Here is an 18,792-nt window from a genome sequence, read left to right as displayed (position 1 = left end):
TTAGAATATCTGCATAACTTTAGTGAACATTATTTTCCAAATATCACAAAATCTTGCAGGGCAGAAAATCCATTCAAAGCACAAGACAGACCAATGGATTTAAGTATAACAGAACACAAAAATTTCACTGACACAGATTCAGATGCTACACTGTAACTATCTTTAAGGAACTACTACCTGTGAAGTTTAGATACAGTATGAAATATGAATATGCTCAATTATCTGAAAGGACTGTTAAAGTAGCCCTTCATCTTACAACTACTTTTCAAATAACACATCTCAACACAGTGAATGCAGAAACAGGTATGAAAACCCAGTTGTCTCCTATTATTCCAGACTCTAAAAGTATTTGGAAAAATATTTAAAGTGCCAGTCTTCTTGCTAAACTTTATGTTTTAATGAATAAAAATACTATTTTAATTCTCAATTTTAATTTCTATAATCAATAGCTATAGCCACATATATAGTACCTTTCTGTGGGCCTCAATCTTTTTTTTTTTTTTAAAGATTTTATTTATTTATTTGATAGAGAAAGAGAGAGAGATCACAAGCAGGCAGAGGCAGGCAGAGAGCAAGGGGGAAGGAGGCTTCCCGCTGACCAGGGAGCCTGATACGAGGCTCGATCCCAGAACCCTGAGATCATGACCTGGGCCAAAGGCAGAGGCTTAACCATGTGAGCCACCCAGGAGCCCCAGTAGTCCCCAATCTTAAAAATAAGGGTATACAGTGTTTATAAAACCAAAAAAGTTAAGTGCTAATTTAGGTAACTTCACAGGTGGTATGTACTTCACCTCATTGGAAGAATATAACATCTGCTTGTCCCACTTTAGTGTTAGGCTGATTAGTGGGTTCAGGTGCTTGATTCATTCAGTTACTAAATTCCATCAACCTCTCTCACCTAATAGCTTTAGCAACTTCTTATGATTGTTGCTTAGATCTATCATTTCATCAAAGATGGAAAATAGTGACTTTCATCAGTGCTACTGCCCTTATTCATTCTGATTTTTTAATAGAGTGGAATTTCCCTTTTCAACCATTTGGTCATCTTGAAATACAGTTCACATAAAGTAAGGAAGATACCCCAACCATTAATTTATAAATTGCAAAATGATGAATAAGTTTCCTAGCTTACTCCAAGGGTGAACAACAGGTTTTTTTTCTTTTATTTGATGTGTTTCAATCCACTGAAATCACTATTCTTTTTGATGAGGAAACTGTCCTATCTTTGGTCAGTGGAAGTTTCAAGTTTGTGCTTTACACATGACTACATGACTCCACCTTTGATTACTTCCCTCCTTTTAGGGAGGACAAGTTATCACGGGCTCATTAACTATACTATGTAACACCATCAGTAAAATCTCAAAACTCATTTGAAAAAACACCCATCTCAAACACAGCCACGGATATCTTCTTCTAAGATATTTTAGTGTCATGTGATACTGAGATTCTGTTTATTTTCCAGTTACCTGATGGATCACAAATTATTCTTTCCCATGTCATTATTATCTTACCTGTACAAACTAGCTTGTTAATTCTTCCCTTTTTCCACTTGAGCAAATCTCCACCTTTACCACATCCCAGGTCCAAAACAGTGATATCACGCTTTTTTTTCTGTCGTACCTTTTCTAAAAATTCCCCTAAAAGAGAAAAATGTCATAATAATCATTTCTCCATTTTTACTACAGCATGAACTGTTACACCTAATACCTACTAACACCTGCCTGACATTATTATAAACTATTACATGTTCTTTTATATAGTTAATTCGTAACTTCTGGTGAACATTTCATTTATATCAGAATATATGTCTGATATTTTAGAAAGTTCATATAGGTTTGTGAAGATTATTTTTAGAATTTGACTAAACACTGAATAGCAGACATTTTAAATTCTAATTAATACAAGAAAGTTCAACACTTGTTCATATGAAAAAAAATTACTCAGTTTTTGTAGTATTCTCTTTCTAAAAACTAAACATTTAGCTTATAATATACCTAACTAATTCAAAATAATTATGGAATAATAAGAGTGCCTGACTTTTATAAAAGATGTCAGGCTTACCACCAAAACCAATACAAGAACTAGTCCAAAAACTATACATACCTCTTAATTTTACTGTGATGAAAATTCTTAAAGCACTCCAAAAAAATGAAATCTTTCATCCCAATCTACCAAATCACCTTGATAACCAATGAATAGTATTAGTAGGACCCCATACATCAATAGTCAAATGGTTCAAATATCAGTTAAAGGCATGTTAGTATTCTTAGACAACTGAAGTATTCAGCAATTCTAAAACCTGATATAATACAAATTTATAGATCTACTCTTCCTCTATTACTCTGTGTTTAACATTTCCTATTTCATGTGTGTACCATTTTGACTGCTAAAATATTCACAGGGAGCCTGGGTGGCTCAGTCAGGTAAGCGTCTAACTTCAGCTCAGGTCATGATCTTGGGGTCCTGGGATCAAGCCCTGGGTCAAGTTCCTGCTTAGCGGAAAGGCTGTTTCTCCCTCTCCCTCTGCCTCCCACCACCTGCTTTCTCTCTCTTAAAATAAACAAACAAAATCTAAAAAATATATATATATATATTCTATATGAATATTTCTGGCTTTCACTGTCCATAGGACCTTAAAATAATTTCAATAGAAGCACAAATGTTCTATATTTAACTTTCTGCTATCAATCTTAAAAAAAAAACAGCATAACAGAGTACCCAGGTAGCTCAGTTGGTTAACTGGTCAACTCTTGATTTTGGCTCAGGTCATAATCTAGGGTCTTGGAATTGAGCCGCATATCAGTCTCCAAGCTCAGTAGGGGATCTGGTTGAGGATTCTCTCTCTCTCCCTCCCTCTGCCCTTCCCCCAATCCATACGAGCACACACACATGCACTCTCTAAAATAAATAAATCTTTTTTAAAAAATAGCATTAACAAATACGGAATAAGTAAAAAACGTAATATCTCTTTATTTCCATACAGTAAGACTAGTAAGAGGGAAAATCATCATGAAACATTACTCAGAGATACCTTTATCACATTCAAGCAGTTACTAAGCTGTACAAACAAGAAAGAAAAAAATGAATGACCAAGAATGGGCATTGAGAAGAGAAAGGTTAAAAGCCAGAGAAAGAAGTAGCATAGACCACACTGATTACACCAGGACCAGAAAGACAGGTGCAGATAGCAATGCACCCATTAAGGGAGTTGCTTGAACAGCTGAAGGAGGAAAGAACAGTATAAATACATGGAGAGAAAAATTTTTGCTAAGTTTGACTTAAGACTTTTAAAAAATGACCTGTTTCCCTGATTATAAAAATAATACAACTAATGATGTGAAAAATATGGCTGAACTTAAAATATTTATTCAATGAATAAACATATGAATAAATGACACATCAGAAAAAAATACCCTAGAAGCTATCTATATTACTGAGGATGATGAGGAAAAGAGGAAAAGAAAAAAATGAAAAGAAATTAGGACTAGAGTCCATAGATTACCTTAGAAGTATAGATTAAAAATGCCATAATACTAACCTTAAAAATAAAAGGGGAGGGGTTGACGAGCCAACATTCAATTACCCTAGCTGAAAACTAGTAGAGACAAATAAATCATATTTCTGTAATAAAACACGAATATTAAAAACAAAGTGAGACAGAAAATATTAGTATGTGTTCAAAATAATGACCCTAGTTCCCATTCCTAATACTATTCAGAATGAATAATGTATCTTTAATTACTGGGGAGCGGGATGGTTCAGTCAATTAAGCATCTAACTTGATTTGGGCTCAAGCCATGGTCTCAGGGTTGTGGGATCGAGCCCTGGTGTCAGGCTCTGAACTCATGGGGAGTCTGCTTGAGATTCTCTCTCCCCCTCTTCCTCTACCCCTCCTGTTTGTGCTCTTTTTCTCACTCTCGCTTTAAAATAAAATAAGTAAGTCTAAAAAAAAAATAGGTAAATTATTGGGGCGCCTGGCTGGCTTAGTCTGTAGATCATGTGACTCTTCATTTTGGGGTTTTAATTTCAAGCCCCATGTTGGGTGTAAAGATTATTTTTTAAATCTTTAAAATAAATAAGTAAAATAAGAATTAGTAAATTATCATCAAAACTAGTAGAAAGTGCCCATAATTAGCACCTTATTCTTTCCAGTGTAATCATGAAAGCATTTTCACTTTATCTGAGGCTGGCTTTTTTAAAAAAACCAAACAACCCAAAAACCTTACTTAAAAAACTTCAAAACCCACTGGCTTTTAAAAATCCTCTAAACTTGGGACGCCTGGGTGACTCAATTGTTAAGCATTTGCCTTCAGCTCAAGGCCCTACATTGGGCTCCATGCTCAGTGGGGAGCCTGCTTCTCCCTCTGACTGCCACTCGCCCAGCTTGTGCTCTTTCCCTCTCTCTGACAAATAAATAAAATCTAAAAAAAAAATCTCTAAACTCACATAAGGAATTTGACTACTTAATATGCTAGATATACAAAGCAATAAATATATTCTGAATCAGATTTTTACCAAAGATTTCCATTTTAATTCTAAAGATGAGTTTCCATAAATAAAATGCAGGCTCCAAAAAGTTGAACGTCTTCATCAAGTCTCAAAGTAAACTTTATTTTTCCCTAGACACTTCACAAGAAAAACAAGTACAATGAAAAATTTCCACATGACCTTTTGGCTCATTAAAGGTCTAGAGATGAAAAATCATGACCCTGCCCATTTTCTTGACTTACTAGAAGTTGAATACTTAATCCAACATTATATCACTGTTCTAAAACTATTAAGAGTAAAATAGAATAATTACTTAATAGCACTAGATAATCTTACGTATAAAAGGAGCATACTGCCTTTTGAAAGCCCAATTAACTTATGAACTTAATATCAATTAAACTCATATATCTTATGTAGTCCAAAAGTAAATATGAAAAGAATTATCTTGAAGGTCTAGTTTTAATTGTTGCTCCAGTTTTATGAAGTCAAGACTTGGTAATTTATAAACAGGAAGGAAAGACTTAACGATTTAGCATATGAGTAATCATTTGGGAAAAAAAATGAAACATAAGCAGAAATAAAAAACTCCAAGCTATAAATCAAAAATCAATCAATCATACCAATGAGGACGCTTTTCATCCAATTATTAAAGTTTCTTAGGTAAAAAATACGACTTTGGCTACGCTTCTCCAAACCAACTTCCTGTAGTTCATTATAGTGGGCAGCCACCGCCGAACTGTGTCCCTCTTCTAACTTCTGAAAATAAGAGAATGAAACAAAATTAAGAATCAGAACATGGCAAAAATAAGCTAAAAGAGCATCTGACCTATATAAGGATAAAATACAAATGAAATTGGTAAACTTGAATAAGCAATGGGATGGATGACAAAAATCCCACTAATTATAATCACACATAAGATTTGTTCTCTCCTGTTCCCTATTTTTAAAAACATCTCTTGGTTTAAGATTTTCATCTTGATCTTTCATCTGTATAATTTTGGTCTCAATGTCTAAATAAAACCAGTACTCTTCCAGAGTTCTGATTTATTCAATTCAATAAATGTCAGTCAGTGGATTGGGTTCCTATAAGAGAATAAAATAGGAACAAGTTATATTTTTTATATTATTATGTAAAATTGATGTAAGCATTAAATGAGATAACACACACAAAGGAATTAGAACTCATTAAGCTATGTTCAGGGTCAATATTTTGGTTTTTTTTTTCTTTTAATCTATTCCAACAGTTTCCATTTGGGCTACCTACCTAAGACATCAAGCATTCTGTAAAAATGCCACAGTTTATAAAGGGCTTCAAATTCCCACACTTCTCTGTTCAACCAAAGTGCTTCATCTTTTACCTATCTTATGCATCAGGTTTAATATTTTTACTTGGAAAAAAGGGTCTTGCTGCTGGTAAAGTTTGAAAACTGTGTATAATACAAGCTCTTCTCTGCTACAAGGATTCACACCGTACCAATGGCAAAAGCCTGGCCTAACACTTTACTCTCCAGGACTGATGCCAGAACTTTTACTCATTCACTAAAGTACTCCTTCCATCCAAACTCATCTTCTGCCTCAGATTCCTGTGTAATATAATATTCCCAGATGAAAATAACTTGCTGTCCCTTGTTCTACACTACCCATCCAAAATATCAGGCTTATGTAACTACCCCAGTGAGAAGCTGGAAACAATATAGTTAAAGGAATCACATTAAAGGTGGGTGTAATGTTGAAATTTATCTTTTAAATCACAATCTCTATTTCTGACACAGGAAAGTGATGAACACATAATAAAAAAGGAAAAAAAGTATATCATTTGGAACTTAACACTTGTCTTTTTTAAAACACTGAGAAAAAGCAAATTATAAAAACTAGCTTTCAGGTTTCTAGTGAAATAAGTTCTTAAATAACAAAAATTATCTCAATTAGCATTAAGTTTCACCTAAATAAAAGCAACTAAATTACAGGAGTTAAAAGCCTACTCTATCTTAAGACATTATCTATTAGTAATAGAACATTCTTAAGGTTTAAGATTAAATAGTGCTCGCTTCGGCAGCACATATACTAAAATTGGAAGGTTTAAGATTAAATAAAAAATATTCACAACAGTTCCACTTTTCAATGACACATCCCATTATGAATAAAAAAATACATTCAACATACTTTTTGCTTTTCAGGAACATCCTCAAGTTCTATTTTTCTCTTTTTCTGTGTGCTATCTCCAGTAGAAGGTTCATCTTTTGGAAAATCATCTGTTTCCATTCTTCTTTTCCTTGAAATGCCTTCATCATCACCAGAACCTTTTTCCTCTGGGACAATTTCAGCATCAAGTTTCCTTTTCTTGGTTGGAGTATCTTCCCCACAACTAGAACTTTCCTTTATAAGATCATCTTCAAATTCCATTTTTCTCTTTTTTGGTGAGTCTACTTGTCCACAGATAGAAGCCTTTTCAGAAAGGCCAGTCCCAGGAGTGGTTGTGTTTTCATTAATACTGAATGAAGATTCTGTTTCCAAATCGACTGATGCTTTTGCCTCTTCAAGAGAGGTCTTTCCACACTCCTCTGCTTTTGCAGAATTTTCCATTTTTGCTTACTTAAATAGATAGTAAAACTTCATGAACTAACACTGGAATGGCAAAAATGTGATATTACTGGTAAACACGAGTACTGAAACTTTAAATCAATTTTAACCAGAAGCCAGCCATTTCATTTCAGTAACCAACTAGGAGTTTTTTTTAAAATCTCATTATAGTGAGAATACTGAAAACATTAACTGATATATGTTACAGATGAATCTCTGAATATATGGAAGTACTAATTATAATGACTAAACATACACACAATCTTACCCATAAAAGTCATTACTGGCATTGAAACTGACTGATAAGTTGGGGGGAGGCCATTACACAAGCACTATTCTGATCCTCAATTTATAGCCTTGGTTCCCAAATTGTGAGCTGATCCTATTTCTATTCTGATCCTCAATTTATAGCCTTGGTTCCCAAATTGTGAGCTGGACACTATAACAAACTTGTACAGGCACAGCAGGACACTTTAAAATTTTAAGGGAAACCCTGGTATCTGACATATGGAAGACACCACAAATACAGCTTCAAATAGAGCACAGTGTCAACTGAATAGACCACACTACATTCCTTTCAATGCTATCAGAACTTGTGAAGCTGAGATTTTGGTGGCACCACAGGAAATCAATGTGAAACGGGAAATGAAGTTGGCAAGGTCAAATCTTATTTCAAAGCTTGAGAAACTGTGCAGTACCCAATAGGTGTACACATCCCGTTAGTAAGCACTGATGGTTAACAAAAAATTAAACACAAACACTTTTTCCTTTCAACGTGTGTATTATTTCTTAAGTAGTTATTAAGACATAAATACTAAATTCTTTGGATTAAACTACTTAATAAGCAGAACTGGTGGGTATTTCTTTTGACCTAGTGATACTAAAAAAATAAAAATTCAGAGACTAAGGCACCAAGAACAGGAAAAGTCTGGGAACCTGCAGTTAACTTCTGAAATCCTTATTTCATAATGGGTGCCAGAATTAGAAAGTGAAGACAGCAGAAATAGCTTTGGACAAGAAGTTTCAAAACCCAGTCTGCAACTTAATGACTATTAAGTCTCCTTCAAATGTTCATAGGCTTATGAGTAAAATGGAAGGGAGAGAGAAATAAGTAAACTATGGAACAGGAACTTATTAGGTCATTTGACAATTCTACTATACTTCAACTACAGAGGATCTCAATAAGGCACTATGTGGTTAGTCTTCAAGAATCTTACAATCTATATACCATTTTAAAAATGTTAGGCTGTGGGGCGCCTGGGGGTGCTCAGTGGGTAAAGCCTCTGCCTTCGGCTCAGGTCCGGGTCCCAGGATCCTGGAATCTAGCCCAGCATCGGGCTCTCTGCACAACGGGGAGCCTGTTTCCTCCCTCTCTCTCTGCCTGCCTCTCCACCTACCTGAGATCTCTGTCTGTCAAATAAATAAATAAATCTTTAAAAAAAATAAAATGAAATAAAACATTAGGCTGTATTATTCCAACCAAACGGAGAAGGGAGAGTAAAAATCCAAAAACTGGTAAGATTCAACAAATTCAAAACCGGAAAGTTAAAAAAAGGTGGGCGAAAAGTCTTTTGAGTGAAGAAATAGAACAAGAAATGAAGTTGCTTAAGAGAATGGGTAAAAACAAGTCCTTATAAACCAGGAAGGGCTTCAAGGGATATTAGTTTTCACTACCCAAGGTGTAGGTAACAAAATACCAAGTCGTGCCAAACTAGGAAGAACTGAGTCAGAGGGAAACACACACACACACACACACACACACACACACACCCAGAAACATAATTTTCAGTATAACCATTTAAAATGATTATGTAGTAATACTGGCCACCAAATTATCAAATGTCTAGGTCAGAATAAACCACACAGAATTTTAAAGGACCGCAGAAATGGGTAAGAAGGTTAAAAACGGAATCAAAGTGCAATAATGAATAAACTCTCAACTAAATTGAGCTGCCCCTCAGAATCCTCAAGGAAGGAGCTCAGGGTAATGATTAAACTGACAACGAGATGGAAATGCATTAAATACCCAAATAGGCATTTCGACCTGACTTTACAGTCACACCTCTGAGGCAGGTCACGTCTCCATCATTTCAGTTTCTCAGAGAACGACCGAGCCCTCAGGACCCCGAGGCTTAACCTCAAGCAGGATAACCCTTACACTCTGACCCGTCAGCTAGACGGGGGTCCACTCGGGAGACCTAAGAGGACGCAACAGAGGCGAGAAGGGAAATATTCAGCCAAAATCACCCTCTTCCGTCACTGGCGCGGCCTAGCTCTTACTAAACCTCCAGCTCACATTTCCGATCCGCAGCTCAAGACAACACAGACGCTACTTCGGATCCAACAATCTCTCCCCCAGCCTGCCTTCTCAGCACCGCCGAGGTGCGGCCCGATACAGTTCTTAGTGCTGCACCCGCTCTCGGGTGTAAGGCTCGGTCGTTCTGAATGAGCGGCAGAGCCCGCCGACTCCCACAAGTACTGCCCACTTAGCCTCGGGTTGAGTGCACAATAAAGCTCCAGCGAACGGTACTGAAGGAACAGGACTAGCGCGAAGCGAGCCCATGTCAGGAGTTGGGAGCGCCCCTTCCATCGCGAGGGCGACGGAGGGACTAAAGACAAAGAAGAATGGCCAGAGTTCCAGACACCACACTTACCCACACAGCCATCTACAATTCTGTTTGCGGAAGCGGCGGTCGGCGCCACGCGTGTGTTGTTACGCCACTTCCGGGGAGTGGACGGTCACGTGACGCCGCTCTCGGCTGCGAGTGGCGGGTCTCTCGACCTTCGCGCCGGAACTACGAGTCCCGTCGTGCCGCGCGCGGGGGCCTGCTGAGGGACGCGCGGAGCCGCACGGACAGTAGCAAGCACGTTGTTAGTGGGCGCGGCTGGAGGGCCCGGGAGGGTGCCGGCGGTAGGGGCGGGGAGCGAACGTTCGCCTGAGCCCCTGGAGTTCCGGCACCCTGACCCACGCTCGATCAGGTCACTCTGGTGAGTGCCATTAGAAGAGCTGTCTTTCGGCCTGTGCGGCGAGAAACGGCGGTGGCCTCAATCTCCTAAGAGGTAGCCAGGCCCAAGACCTCTAAGGAACTGCGCAGGGTGGGGGGGTCCAGAGGGCACCTTCAACCCCGGTGCACGTTGGGGAGAAGAACTAGGGCACGAACCTGACACGTGCCCCGCGCCCCGCGCTCCTTAGGCTACGCTGGTAATTCCGTCCGCGGGGCGGGGGTTCTCCACACTGGCCCGCCCACCACCCCTGGCGGCCGAAAGAGGTCACCCCCGCCCTTCTCTGGCAGGCCGGTGGCTCGGCAAATCCTGTTTGGGGGACTGTTTTTCAGCTTTCTGCTTTGTAACTTTTCACTCTCTGCTATTACCTACGTCAGAAGATGGCTGGGGGGGGGGGGGACCTGGGAGCCCCCGCCCTTTCAGTTGTTTTAAAAATGAGCAATATCTTACTACTTAGGGACTGGCGGGTCTTTCTTTACTGCCATATTTGGGAAATCTCTGCCATACCTCCCTTCAAGAAGGACATTCGCTTCTGTCAGATTCTGGAGAGAGGGGCAGCCCATCCCTGTTCTTGAGAAACCCTACGGTATTGTTATTCTGTGTTGGCTGGACTTTCTCGTACAGGATGGTTGGGGGAGAAAATGCGCGTTGTCCATCCCCTGAGATTTCTACTAGAGAGTCCAAGGCACTTGCTGTATTGAAACTCGGAAGCTCCATAGTTCAGGTCTTTCATCCCGAGATAAGTAGGGTCAAAACTGTTATCTGTAAACTAAGGTCATTGATGCGTGTAAATTTTAACGTTGTGCCTCAACGCCTCTCCACGTTAATGGCGTAAAAACAGCGTGATTAGATTTACAGTTTTAAAAAGGGGGCATGATTAAGATTACAGTTCACCTTAAATTCTTTACCAGAACTGATCCCATTTAAAGCAGTTTGGCAAACGTGTTTTACTGGCCTACCTACTTGTCAGGGGGTAGTTATATTAATGAAACTTCGCGTTAGGAATGGCGACGTTTGCAGCCTGTGGTTTACCATCTAGTCATTTCCAAGTTGTGGGCATTAACCTTTCTGAGGTTGTTGACCCTTTATAAACTTTGGACCAAGAATGAGGCCTATTTTTAACAATGAGGATGAGCCATCAATTTCAGATGACTGTGCCTGTACTTTTTATTATATGCAATGAGCTGTGTTGAGAATTAATTTCAGTTCATGTATATGGACCACTGCAAAGGTATATGTCCTAGAGATTGTATGTATCCATATCCATCCACTAGAACTAAGCGATGACATAGCACGTATTTGGTGGTTCTGATGCTGAAGTATTGAGATAATTGCTGTTGTAATTTTGGGGAAAAAATGAATCTAATTTTTGACTTCTTAAGAAAATTTTTGATTAGATTTAAAGCCTCTTAACTGTGTGTTTATATAAACTCCATCATGAATTAATGTCATGCATGGGATATAGAGAGATCACATCTTGGGATTTTTATCAAACTTAACTAAAAGTCATGCAGTTTGAGTTGAGATAGAAGAACTCTTGAATGTAGTAGTAATGGAAGGAGTGAATGGGCCAGATAAAATTGTTTTTAGATTACTGTTGATATTATTTTCCCCCATTATTACTTGACTAATATCTAGTTTTCTGAATATTGAATTAAAATAATAGCTAATGTTTTGGTACCTTCTGTGTGCCAGACTGTGCTTTACATATTTGAACTCATTTAATTCTTATGTAATCCAGTGGGGTAGTTGCTATGATGATGATCATCATCATGGTCATGGTGATGATCATAATGATTTTATAGATGAGGGTTAAGTAACTTGGCCAAAGTCAAGTAGCTGGGAAGTAGTGAACTAGAATTTGGACCCAGGCAGGCTGGCTCCAGAGAACAGAATCTATGCTAATAAAGAAATAGTGCCTGCTGGAAGGCCAGCCTCAGAACTGGAAGTTGGCTCTGTAACATAATACATTTTCAGAAAATTAACTGATACTTCCTAATGCTTGGTATTATGTTCAGAGAGAAAATAACTTGATTAAGATGTTATCTTGCTATAGTATGAGTTCCAACAAGGCAAAGAATCACCATTTTGTTCAATGAGTGCCTTGAATAGTGTCTTGCATACTTGGGTGCTTACTGAATGAATGAACTGCCAAGAAAAGTTTAAAAATTCTTTTTTTTTTTTAAAGGAAATAACAGGATTTATCTCAGTTCATTTATAAGATTTCTTTATGCACTGTTTTGATTATTTGGCTCATTATTCACCCAGCATGCTTTGGTAAAAGGCGAAAGATTTATGCGATCTGAAGAGAAACCAGAGTATCACCCAGCATGCTTTGGATTCTCCTGGTTTGGATTATACTTTTGTCAGTGTGAGAAAATGGAGTAGTAACTTTGCAAGTTTTCTTAAGTAAAGGTAAGCAACAGATTCAGTAGATACCATTCCTCTTTTTAAGTCATTAGTTTCCAAAGTGCTAGCACTCAGAAGTGTAATTTTAAAGTATGATTTCTGTTGTGCAGTTGAAGGTCACATTTTTGAAACATAAAAGTAGATACAATCTTAGAGCTTCCTAAGCCTAATGGTTTTGTTGGAGGTAGAAGAGAGGTGGTTTGTGGAAGGTTTGTTTCTCCAGTCTTGGAAGAAGGATGTTCTTCCAGTCCACTCACCAAAGTGGTCCTACTGGAATTTTACTGCCTTTTTGGAGCACATAAGATATTCTTGTTCAAAAAGTTTTTGGTATGGTTGAAAGTGAGGTTTAGTTGAGAAATCTAACTTTATTATGTGTGTTGCTTAGTTTTATATGTCAAATTGACTAGGCTATACTACTGTAGCTATTTAATCAAACACTAATCTAGGTGTTGTGATGGTATTACAAGATGTGGTTAACATCTGCTTTAAGTGAAGGAGATTACCCTCAATAATGTGGGTGGGTCTCATCCAATCAATTGAAGGCCTGACTTTTTTTTTTTTTTTTAAAGATTTTATTCATTTATTTGACAGACAGAGATCACAAGTAGGCAGGGAGGCAGGCAGAGAGAGAGGAGGAAGCAGGCTCCCGATGCTGGGCTCTCGAACCCAGGACCCTGGGACCATGACGTGAGCGAAGGCAGAGGCTTTAACCCACTGAGCCACTCAGGTGCCAGAAGGCCTGACTTTTAAACTGAAGTGTCTCAAGAAGAAAAAATACTTCCTCAAGCCTATCGCATTGATTTCTGCCAGTTTTTAACCTATAAGTCTGCCCTATACATTTCAGAGTTGCTGGCCCGCATGGTTTTGTGAGCCAATTCCTTAAAACCTGTGTCTATTTAGATAAGTAATCTAATAATAGATTCCTAATACATAGAAATAAATATCCATTTACCTAAATATAGATAAACCTAAAAACAGATAGATAGTGATTTATGTATATATTATTTCCTATTGGTTTTATATCTCTGGAGAAACTTGTCTGATTCAGAGTTTGGTGGTGAAAAGTAATTCTAGAGGAACAGATTCTTAAAGATGAGTTTTCTGAATTGGCTATAGTATTCTTGGAATTGGTTCCCTAATTGGATTTAAAGGCACTAATTAATGACTATTTCCAGTGGTGAAAAGGGCACTGATAGCCCATGATATGATGTGGCAGTAGAGGTATGCAAAAGGTAGAACATTATCATCTGTATGCAAGTACTTATAAAAGATACAGTTCTTGATGGGACGATCACATATTTGATGACTTAAAACATTTTTGTCAAATTACCAAGTATAATGGGACTGACTGGTTGCTAACTGCTACCTGCTAACTATGTTGGAGAAAGCGGAAAGAAAAGGATGAGCTCAGGTCTTCTGATTCCCAGCTTAAGCTCTGCGTAAATAACCGGACAGTTTTTATGTCTGGCCTAAAGAAGCTCATCTTCTGTAGATGCAGAGCTGAGATTGCTAAAAACCAAACCCAGAACCCCATCCTGCAAAATGGTTGAATTACAGTGCAAAATGAATTCCCTATCTAACAGAGTATCTGCTGTTAGAAAGAGGACATTGATTGAGAAGGAATGCAGTCCTCAAATTCAGAATGGGGTACTGAACCCCTAAGTTTTAATCCCTTGTCTTTGCCAGCAAAAGCAGCCCTTCTACTCCTCTTTGGGAATTTAATCCTGCTTTGTGTGAAGTACCTGTAATGGCCTTTCCAAAGTTACTTGCCTTTCAAGACATAGCCCATTCTCCCTAAGAACTACCCCTACTACACTTCTTTGCTGCTAGACTCATGTCCTAGCAGGCCCTCAAAGGAAAGCTACAAAATGTGTCCTATGAAGAGGAGTGCTGCACTCTAAAAACCACATGGTTTTTTTTTTTTTTTTTAATCTGTAGAAATCTGAGGAAATTTTGTGGTGTTGGATATTAAAGGTGGAATAATGGTAGAAGGAACATAAAGTTGGACCAGGTCAAATTTACTGATATAGGAACCACTAAGCAAAGTTTCCAGATTCACTATTACAGCTTGAGGGATCGGGAAAAGCTTCTGACAGTTTGGTTAGTTGGCTGAAGCTTGGCCCAAAAGGTGACCCATGCTTCCTGAAGTTAAAGTAAAGTGCCAGACCTGCCTTGGTATACTATAGAGGAAGGGATCCAAAGGCCTAGGGAGATTGGACTGGTGGAGTGGATTTAGCATGTAAGACCAGCTCACCCACTGTGGGAGAATGTAGAGGAGATACCTTTCACCATGACAATGAGAAGTCAGTTTATGAGGGGAGCCTCATAAATGAGCATCCATTAAGGTCTTTGTGATTGCTCTTCTCTGGGTCAGAAATTACAGCAGAAACTGATGCCACTGAACTATGAATTCTTAAATACAGTGAGGATAATAGGAAATTGGGCAGGTATTACAGAAGACCAATTTTCTTTCTTTTTTTTTTTTTAAAGATTTTATTTATTTATTTGACAGAGAGAGATCACAAGTAGGCAGAGAGGCAGGCAGAGAGAGAGAGAGAGAGGAGGAAGCAGGCTCCCTGCCGAGCAGAGAGCCCGATACAGGACTCAATCCCAGGACCCTGAGATCATGACCCGAGCTGAAGGCAGCGGCTTAACCTACTGAGCTAGCTACCCAGGCGCCCCAGAAGACCAATTTTCTTAATGTCATGTCTTACATGCTGAAGGCAGAAGCCAGAGAGGGCTGTTGAAGTACAGTAAGGAGAATGGCAGTAGTGAAATACAAGGAAAATGTAGTTGAGCAGAGTCTTGGAAAAGACAGGAAGAGGTTAGATCTAGAACACAGGTGGAGGATTGAGCTTCTTTTCTGAGGAAGGAGTTTAGGGATTCTGAAATAGGTGTGGTGTGGGTAACTTTAGAAGTGGGAAGGCTGAAGTTGAGAAAATTCACCCCTAATAACTTTGGCTCATTTTTAAAAGGAAGAGGGTGATAGGTTTATCTGTCTTGTGGGACCACTAAGTAGTAAACAGAAATAAGTAAGTAAATTATATAGGATGTTAGAAGAGAACTGCTGTGGAAAAAAAAAAAAAAAAAAACACCAAATAGAGAAACATAAGGAAGATTAGGATGTTGGGAAGGAAGGATTGAAAGTAGTATTGTGATTTTAAATAGTGTAGTCAAGGGTACCTCATGGAATGGATGCCATTTGAAAGAAGACTCATAGGAAGTGAAAGAATTAGCCATGCAGACATCTGGAGAAAGACTCTTCCAAGCAGAGGGAACAGCTAGTGCAGTATTCTTAGGGTGGCCTTTTTAACACGTTGGAAGAGCTGCAAAGGTGAGCCAGTGTTGCTGGAGCAGAGTGAGAAAAAGAAAGAGTAGATGATGCATTCAGAGAAGAAAAGGGAGGAGATATTTGAAGATTGTAGATGACTGTAATTACGGAGTTAAGCTTTTACTCTAAGAGAAATTGGAGAGTTTTAAAAAGGAGAGATGCGATTTTATGTATCTTTTTTATTTTATCATGGGCTGAAAATAAAGTATAAGAGGTTTAAAGTGGTTAGGAAGGGTGTGGAATGGTCATTGGAAGGTTAGGGAGAGGAAGCTGATTGGATTAGGAACCACTGTGGGTTGTCACATAACATTCACAGCCTTTCTGAAATAAGATGAGGTACCCCAGTGTATGCTGGGTGCTGATTACTCAATTGTGTGGTTTTTGTTAGTGCTCAGCTGCTAGAAGTTGTAGGAAAAACAGTTGGACTAGCTCAAGATTAGATTTTGTGGGCCGGTATTTACAGATGGACAAAGTAGTAATCCAAGTAATGCATGGAAAATCGAGGCTGGTTAAAGACTTCGGAATGAAACCAGGAGGAACTGTTAGATGTGAAAGAAAAAGGAAGGTAGGGTGGAGTGCAGCCCTGGAACTAGAGTCCAGAGAGTAACAGTGAAGGCTGTAAGTAGAAGAGGCTGCAGAGAGTAGTTTCAGGATTTCAGTTGCGGAGAAGTATTAGATGACTTCAGGGTGGAATCCATTGCTAGGAAGCTGGGATTTTGCATCCCCCCGAGTGGAATAATGATAAAAATTTAGATGAAGGAAGAATATGAACTTGGTTTGGCCAGGTCAGCAGATGAGAAGGTAAAGAAGGAAAACTAGAACCAATTATTGTTATAGTATACTAAGTGGTAGATACTTAACATATTTTTTTCTCATTTCATCATCATAAATACTATAATATAAAAGTTTAATTAACCCCACTTTAAAGATGAAGAGAAATCTACATAAAATAATGCCAGAAAAGGCTGGAACTCAGATCTGACTGCAAAGCCTGCATTTTTCCTACTACGATTGTAATAACACCTGCCAGAGCCAGAAAAGAAGGGGTTGGAGGTGGGACCGTGTTGATTCTGGACCATTGTTACCATTAGAGATCACTATGGCTTGCCTTAGGAAATTTAGATCCTCTGGAAGCACAAAAAGACATAAACATTTTGTGTAAATGAATATATATATGTAGTAATTTTGGAAAAATCATTGATTTTCTCTACAGATGATACATTTGACATTTAAGACTGCTCTGGAAATCAGTGAATTATTAATGAGATTCCTTGGGAATTCACTAGGGGGCATAACTTAACCTTTCCTGAAGATTAAGAATTTAACAATGGCTCCATCATTGCCACAGCTCGTATATGTTGCTCAGTTCTTGTATTAGAAAGCTCAAAAGCCGAATAAGTTGAAAAAGGTTGAAGGAGGTGGATTATATAATAGAAATTAAATTGAAGGTTATCAAGTTTGTTAAGAAGTAGGAAAATAACAGCCCAGAAAGACTACAAACTTGCATGCATTTACTTTTTCTAAACATCAGTTAGGGTGTGATTAAGGCAGATTGAAATGCATAAATTAGAATATTAATCTGTTGGAAGAGGAAAATTTGAATTTCCCCCATTTGATGGTAACTAAGGGAGTTTTTATAACTCCCTTATAGAGGAGTTAGAATTAGAATTCTATAGAATTAGAGGCAATTCTTTTCTTCACTTATTCCTTTTATTATGGTCCAGCCTAATGAGTTCTACAATTCATCCCTTCCTTTTACCCATGATTTAAGTTAAAACTATACTAAATATCAGTTGTTTTGGCAAGACCAGAGTGTACTTAAAAAAAAAAAAAGTTAATGGATTTTATTTTTTAGAGAAGTTGAGGTTTATAGAAACATGGAACAGAGATAGTACAGAGAATTCCCATATTATGCACCTCTACCTCCAGTTTCCCCTGCTATGAACAACTGGTAGTAGTGTTGTCCTTTGTTAGAGTTGAAGTACTGGTATTGATACATTATTAACTAGTGTACATAGTTTACATTAGGGTTCTCTTTTTGTGTTACACAGTTCAGTGGGTTTTGACAGATGTATAATGTATAATATAATGTATAGTGACATTTACCCACCTATAGGATCACATAGAATGCTTTGCTGCCCTAAAAATGCTCCATGCTCCACTTAATCATCTCTTCCTTCCTGGACCCTGCAGCCTCTAGAAACCAGTTGCTCTTTTTACTCTCTATATAGTTTTCGTCATTTGCAGAATGTCATATAGCTGGAATCGTGCAGTATATAGCCCTTTCAGGCTGACTTCTTTCACTTAGCAACATGTTTCCCTCCATGTTTTTTCATGGTTTCAGAGATAATTTCTTTTTATCACTAAATAGTATTCCTTTGTATAGTGGTTCCTCAGTGTGCTTATTCCATCTGTTCAAAGATTTCTTGATTGTTTCCAGTTTGGGGCAATTACGGATAAAGCTGCTATAAATGTTTTTATGCAGGTTTTTGTGTAGACTTTTCAGCTTACTTGGGTAAGTCCCTAGGAGCATTATTGCTAGAGCATACGTTAAGCCTATGTTTAGCTTTCTTTGGAACTGCCAAACTGTCTTTCATGTTGCCTGTTACCATTTCGCATTCCCCCTAAGAATGAATGAGAGTTCCTGTTCCACATCCCCACCAGCATTTTGTGTTTGTTACTGTTTTGGATACTAGTTATTCTATCAGGTGTGTAGTGGTATCTCATTGTTGTTTTAATTTGCAACTCCCTAGTGACAAATGATTTTGAGCATTTTTTTTTAATTGAGATACAATTGACATATAATATTATTAGTTTCAAGCATACAACATAATGATTCAACATCCATCACCACATATGTCTTTCTCCCCAGCCTCTGGCAACCATCAATCTGTTCTCTCTACCTGTGAGTTCAGTTTTCTTTTCTTTCTTTTTTTTTTTTTAAGATTCCACATATAAGTGAGATTACGTAGTATTTATCT

General features: G+C 38.1%; 2 protein-coding genes across 5 annotated transcripts in view; one reads left to right on the top strand and one right to left on the bottom strand.

The window, feature by feature from the left end:
- RNMT (RNA guanine-7 methyltransferase) overlaps positions 1 to 9,806 on the bottom strand; it is a 31,030-nt gene extending 21,224 nt beyond the window's left edge. The window contains exons 1-4 of one of the 2 annotated variants that reach the window (XM_032310019.1): positions 9,723 to 9,806; positions 6,652 to 7,113; positions 5,109 to 5,244; positions 1,512 to 1,637 (exon numbers count right to left, since the gene is read on the bottom strand). In XM_032310019.1, coding sequence (XP_032165910.1) covers positions 1,512 to 1,637; positions 5,109 to 5,244; positions 6,652 to 7,071 — 682 coding nt within the window. In that variant the 5' untranslated portion in view covers positions 7,072 to 7,113; positions 9,723 to 9,806. Of the gene's footprint in view, positions 1 to 1,511; positions 1,638 to 5,108; positions 5,245 to 6,651; positions 7,114 to 9,364; positions 9,678 to 9,722 lie in introns of those variants that run through there. The other variant, XM_032310020.1, reaches the window with a different exon arrangement.
- A 59-nt stretch (positions 9,807 to 9,865) lies between these two features.
- FAM210A (family with sequence similarity 210 member A) overlaps positions 9,866 to 18,792 on the top strand; it is a 32,548-nt gene continuing 23,621 nt past the window's right edge. Inside the window, exon 1 of one of the 3 annotated variants that reach the window (XM_032310021.1) lies at positions 9,866 to 10,056. The gene's annotated coding sequence lies outside the window, so the exon portion shown is untranslated. Of the gene's footprint in view, positions 10,129 to 12,420; positions 12,487 to 18,792 lie in introns of those variants that run through there. The other 2 variants (XM_032310022.1, XM_032310023.1) reach the window with 2 other exon arrangements.

The sequence above is a fragment of the Mustela erminea genome, chromosome 13, assembly GCF_009829155.1.
Source record: "Mustela erminea isolate mMusErm1 chromosome 13, mMusErm1.Pri, whole genome shotgun sequence".
NCBI classification, from domain to species: Eukaryota; Metazoa; Chordata; class Mammalia; order Carnivora; family Mustelidae; genus Mustela; species Mustela erminea.
This window is presented reverse-complemented; position numbering and strand designations above follow the sequence as displayed.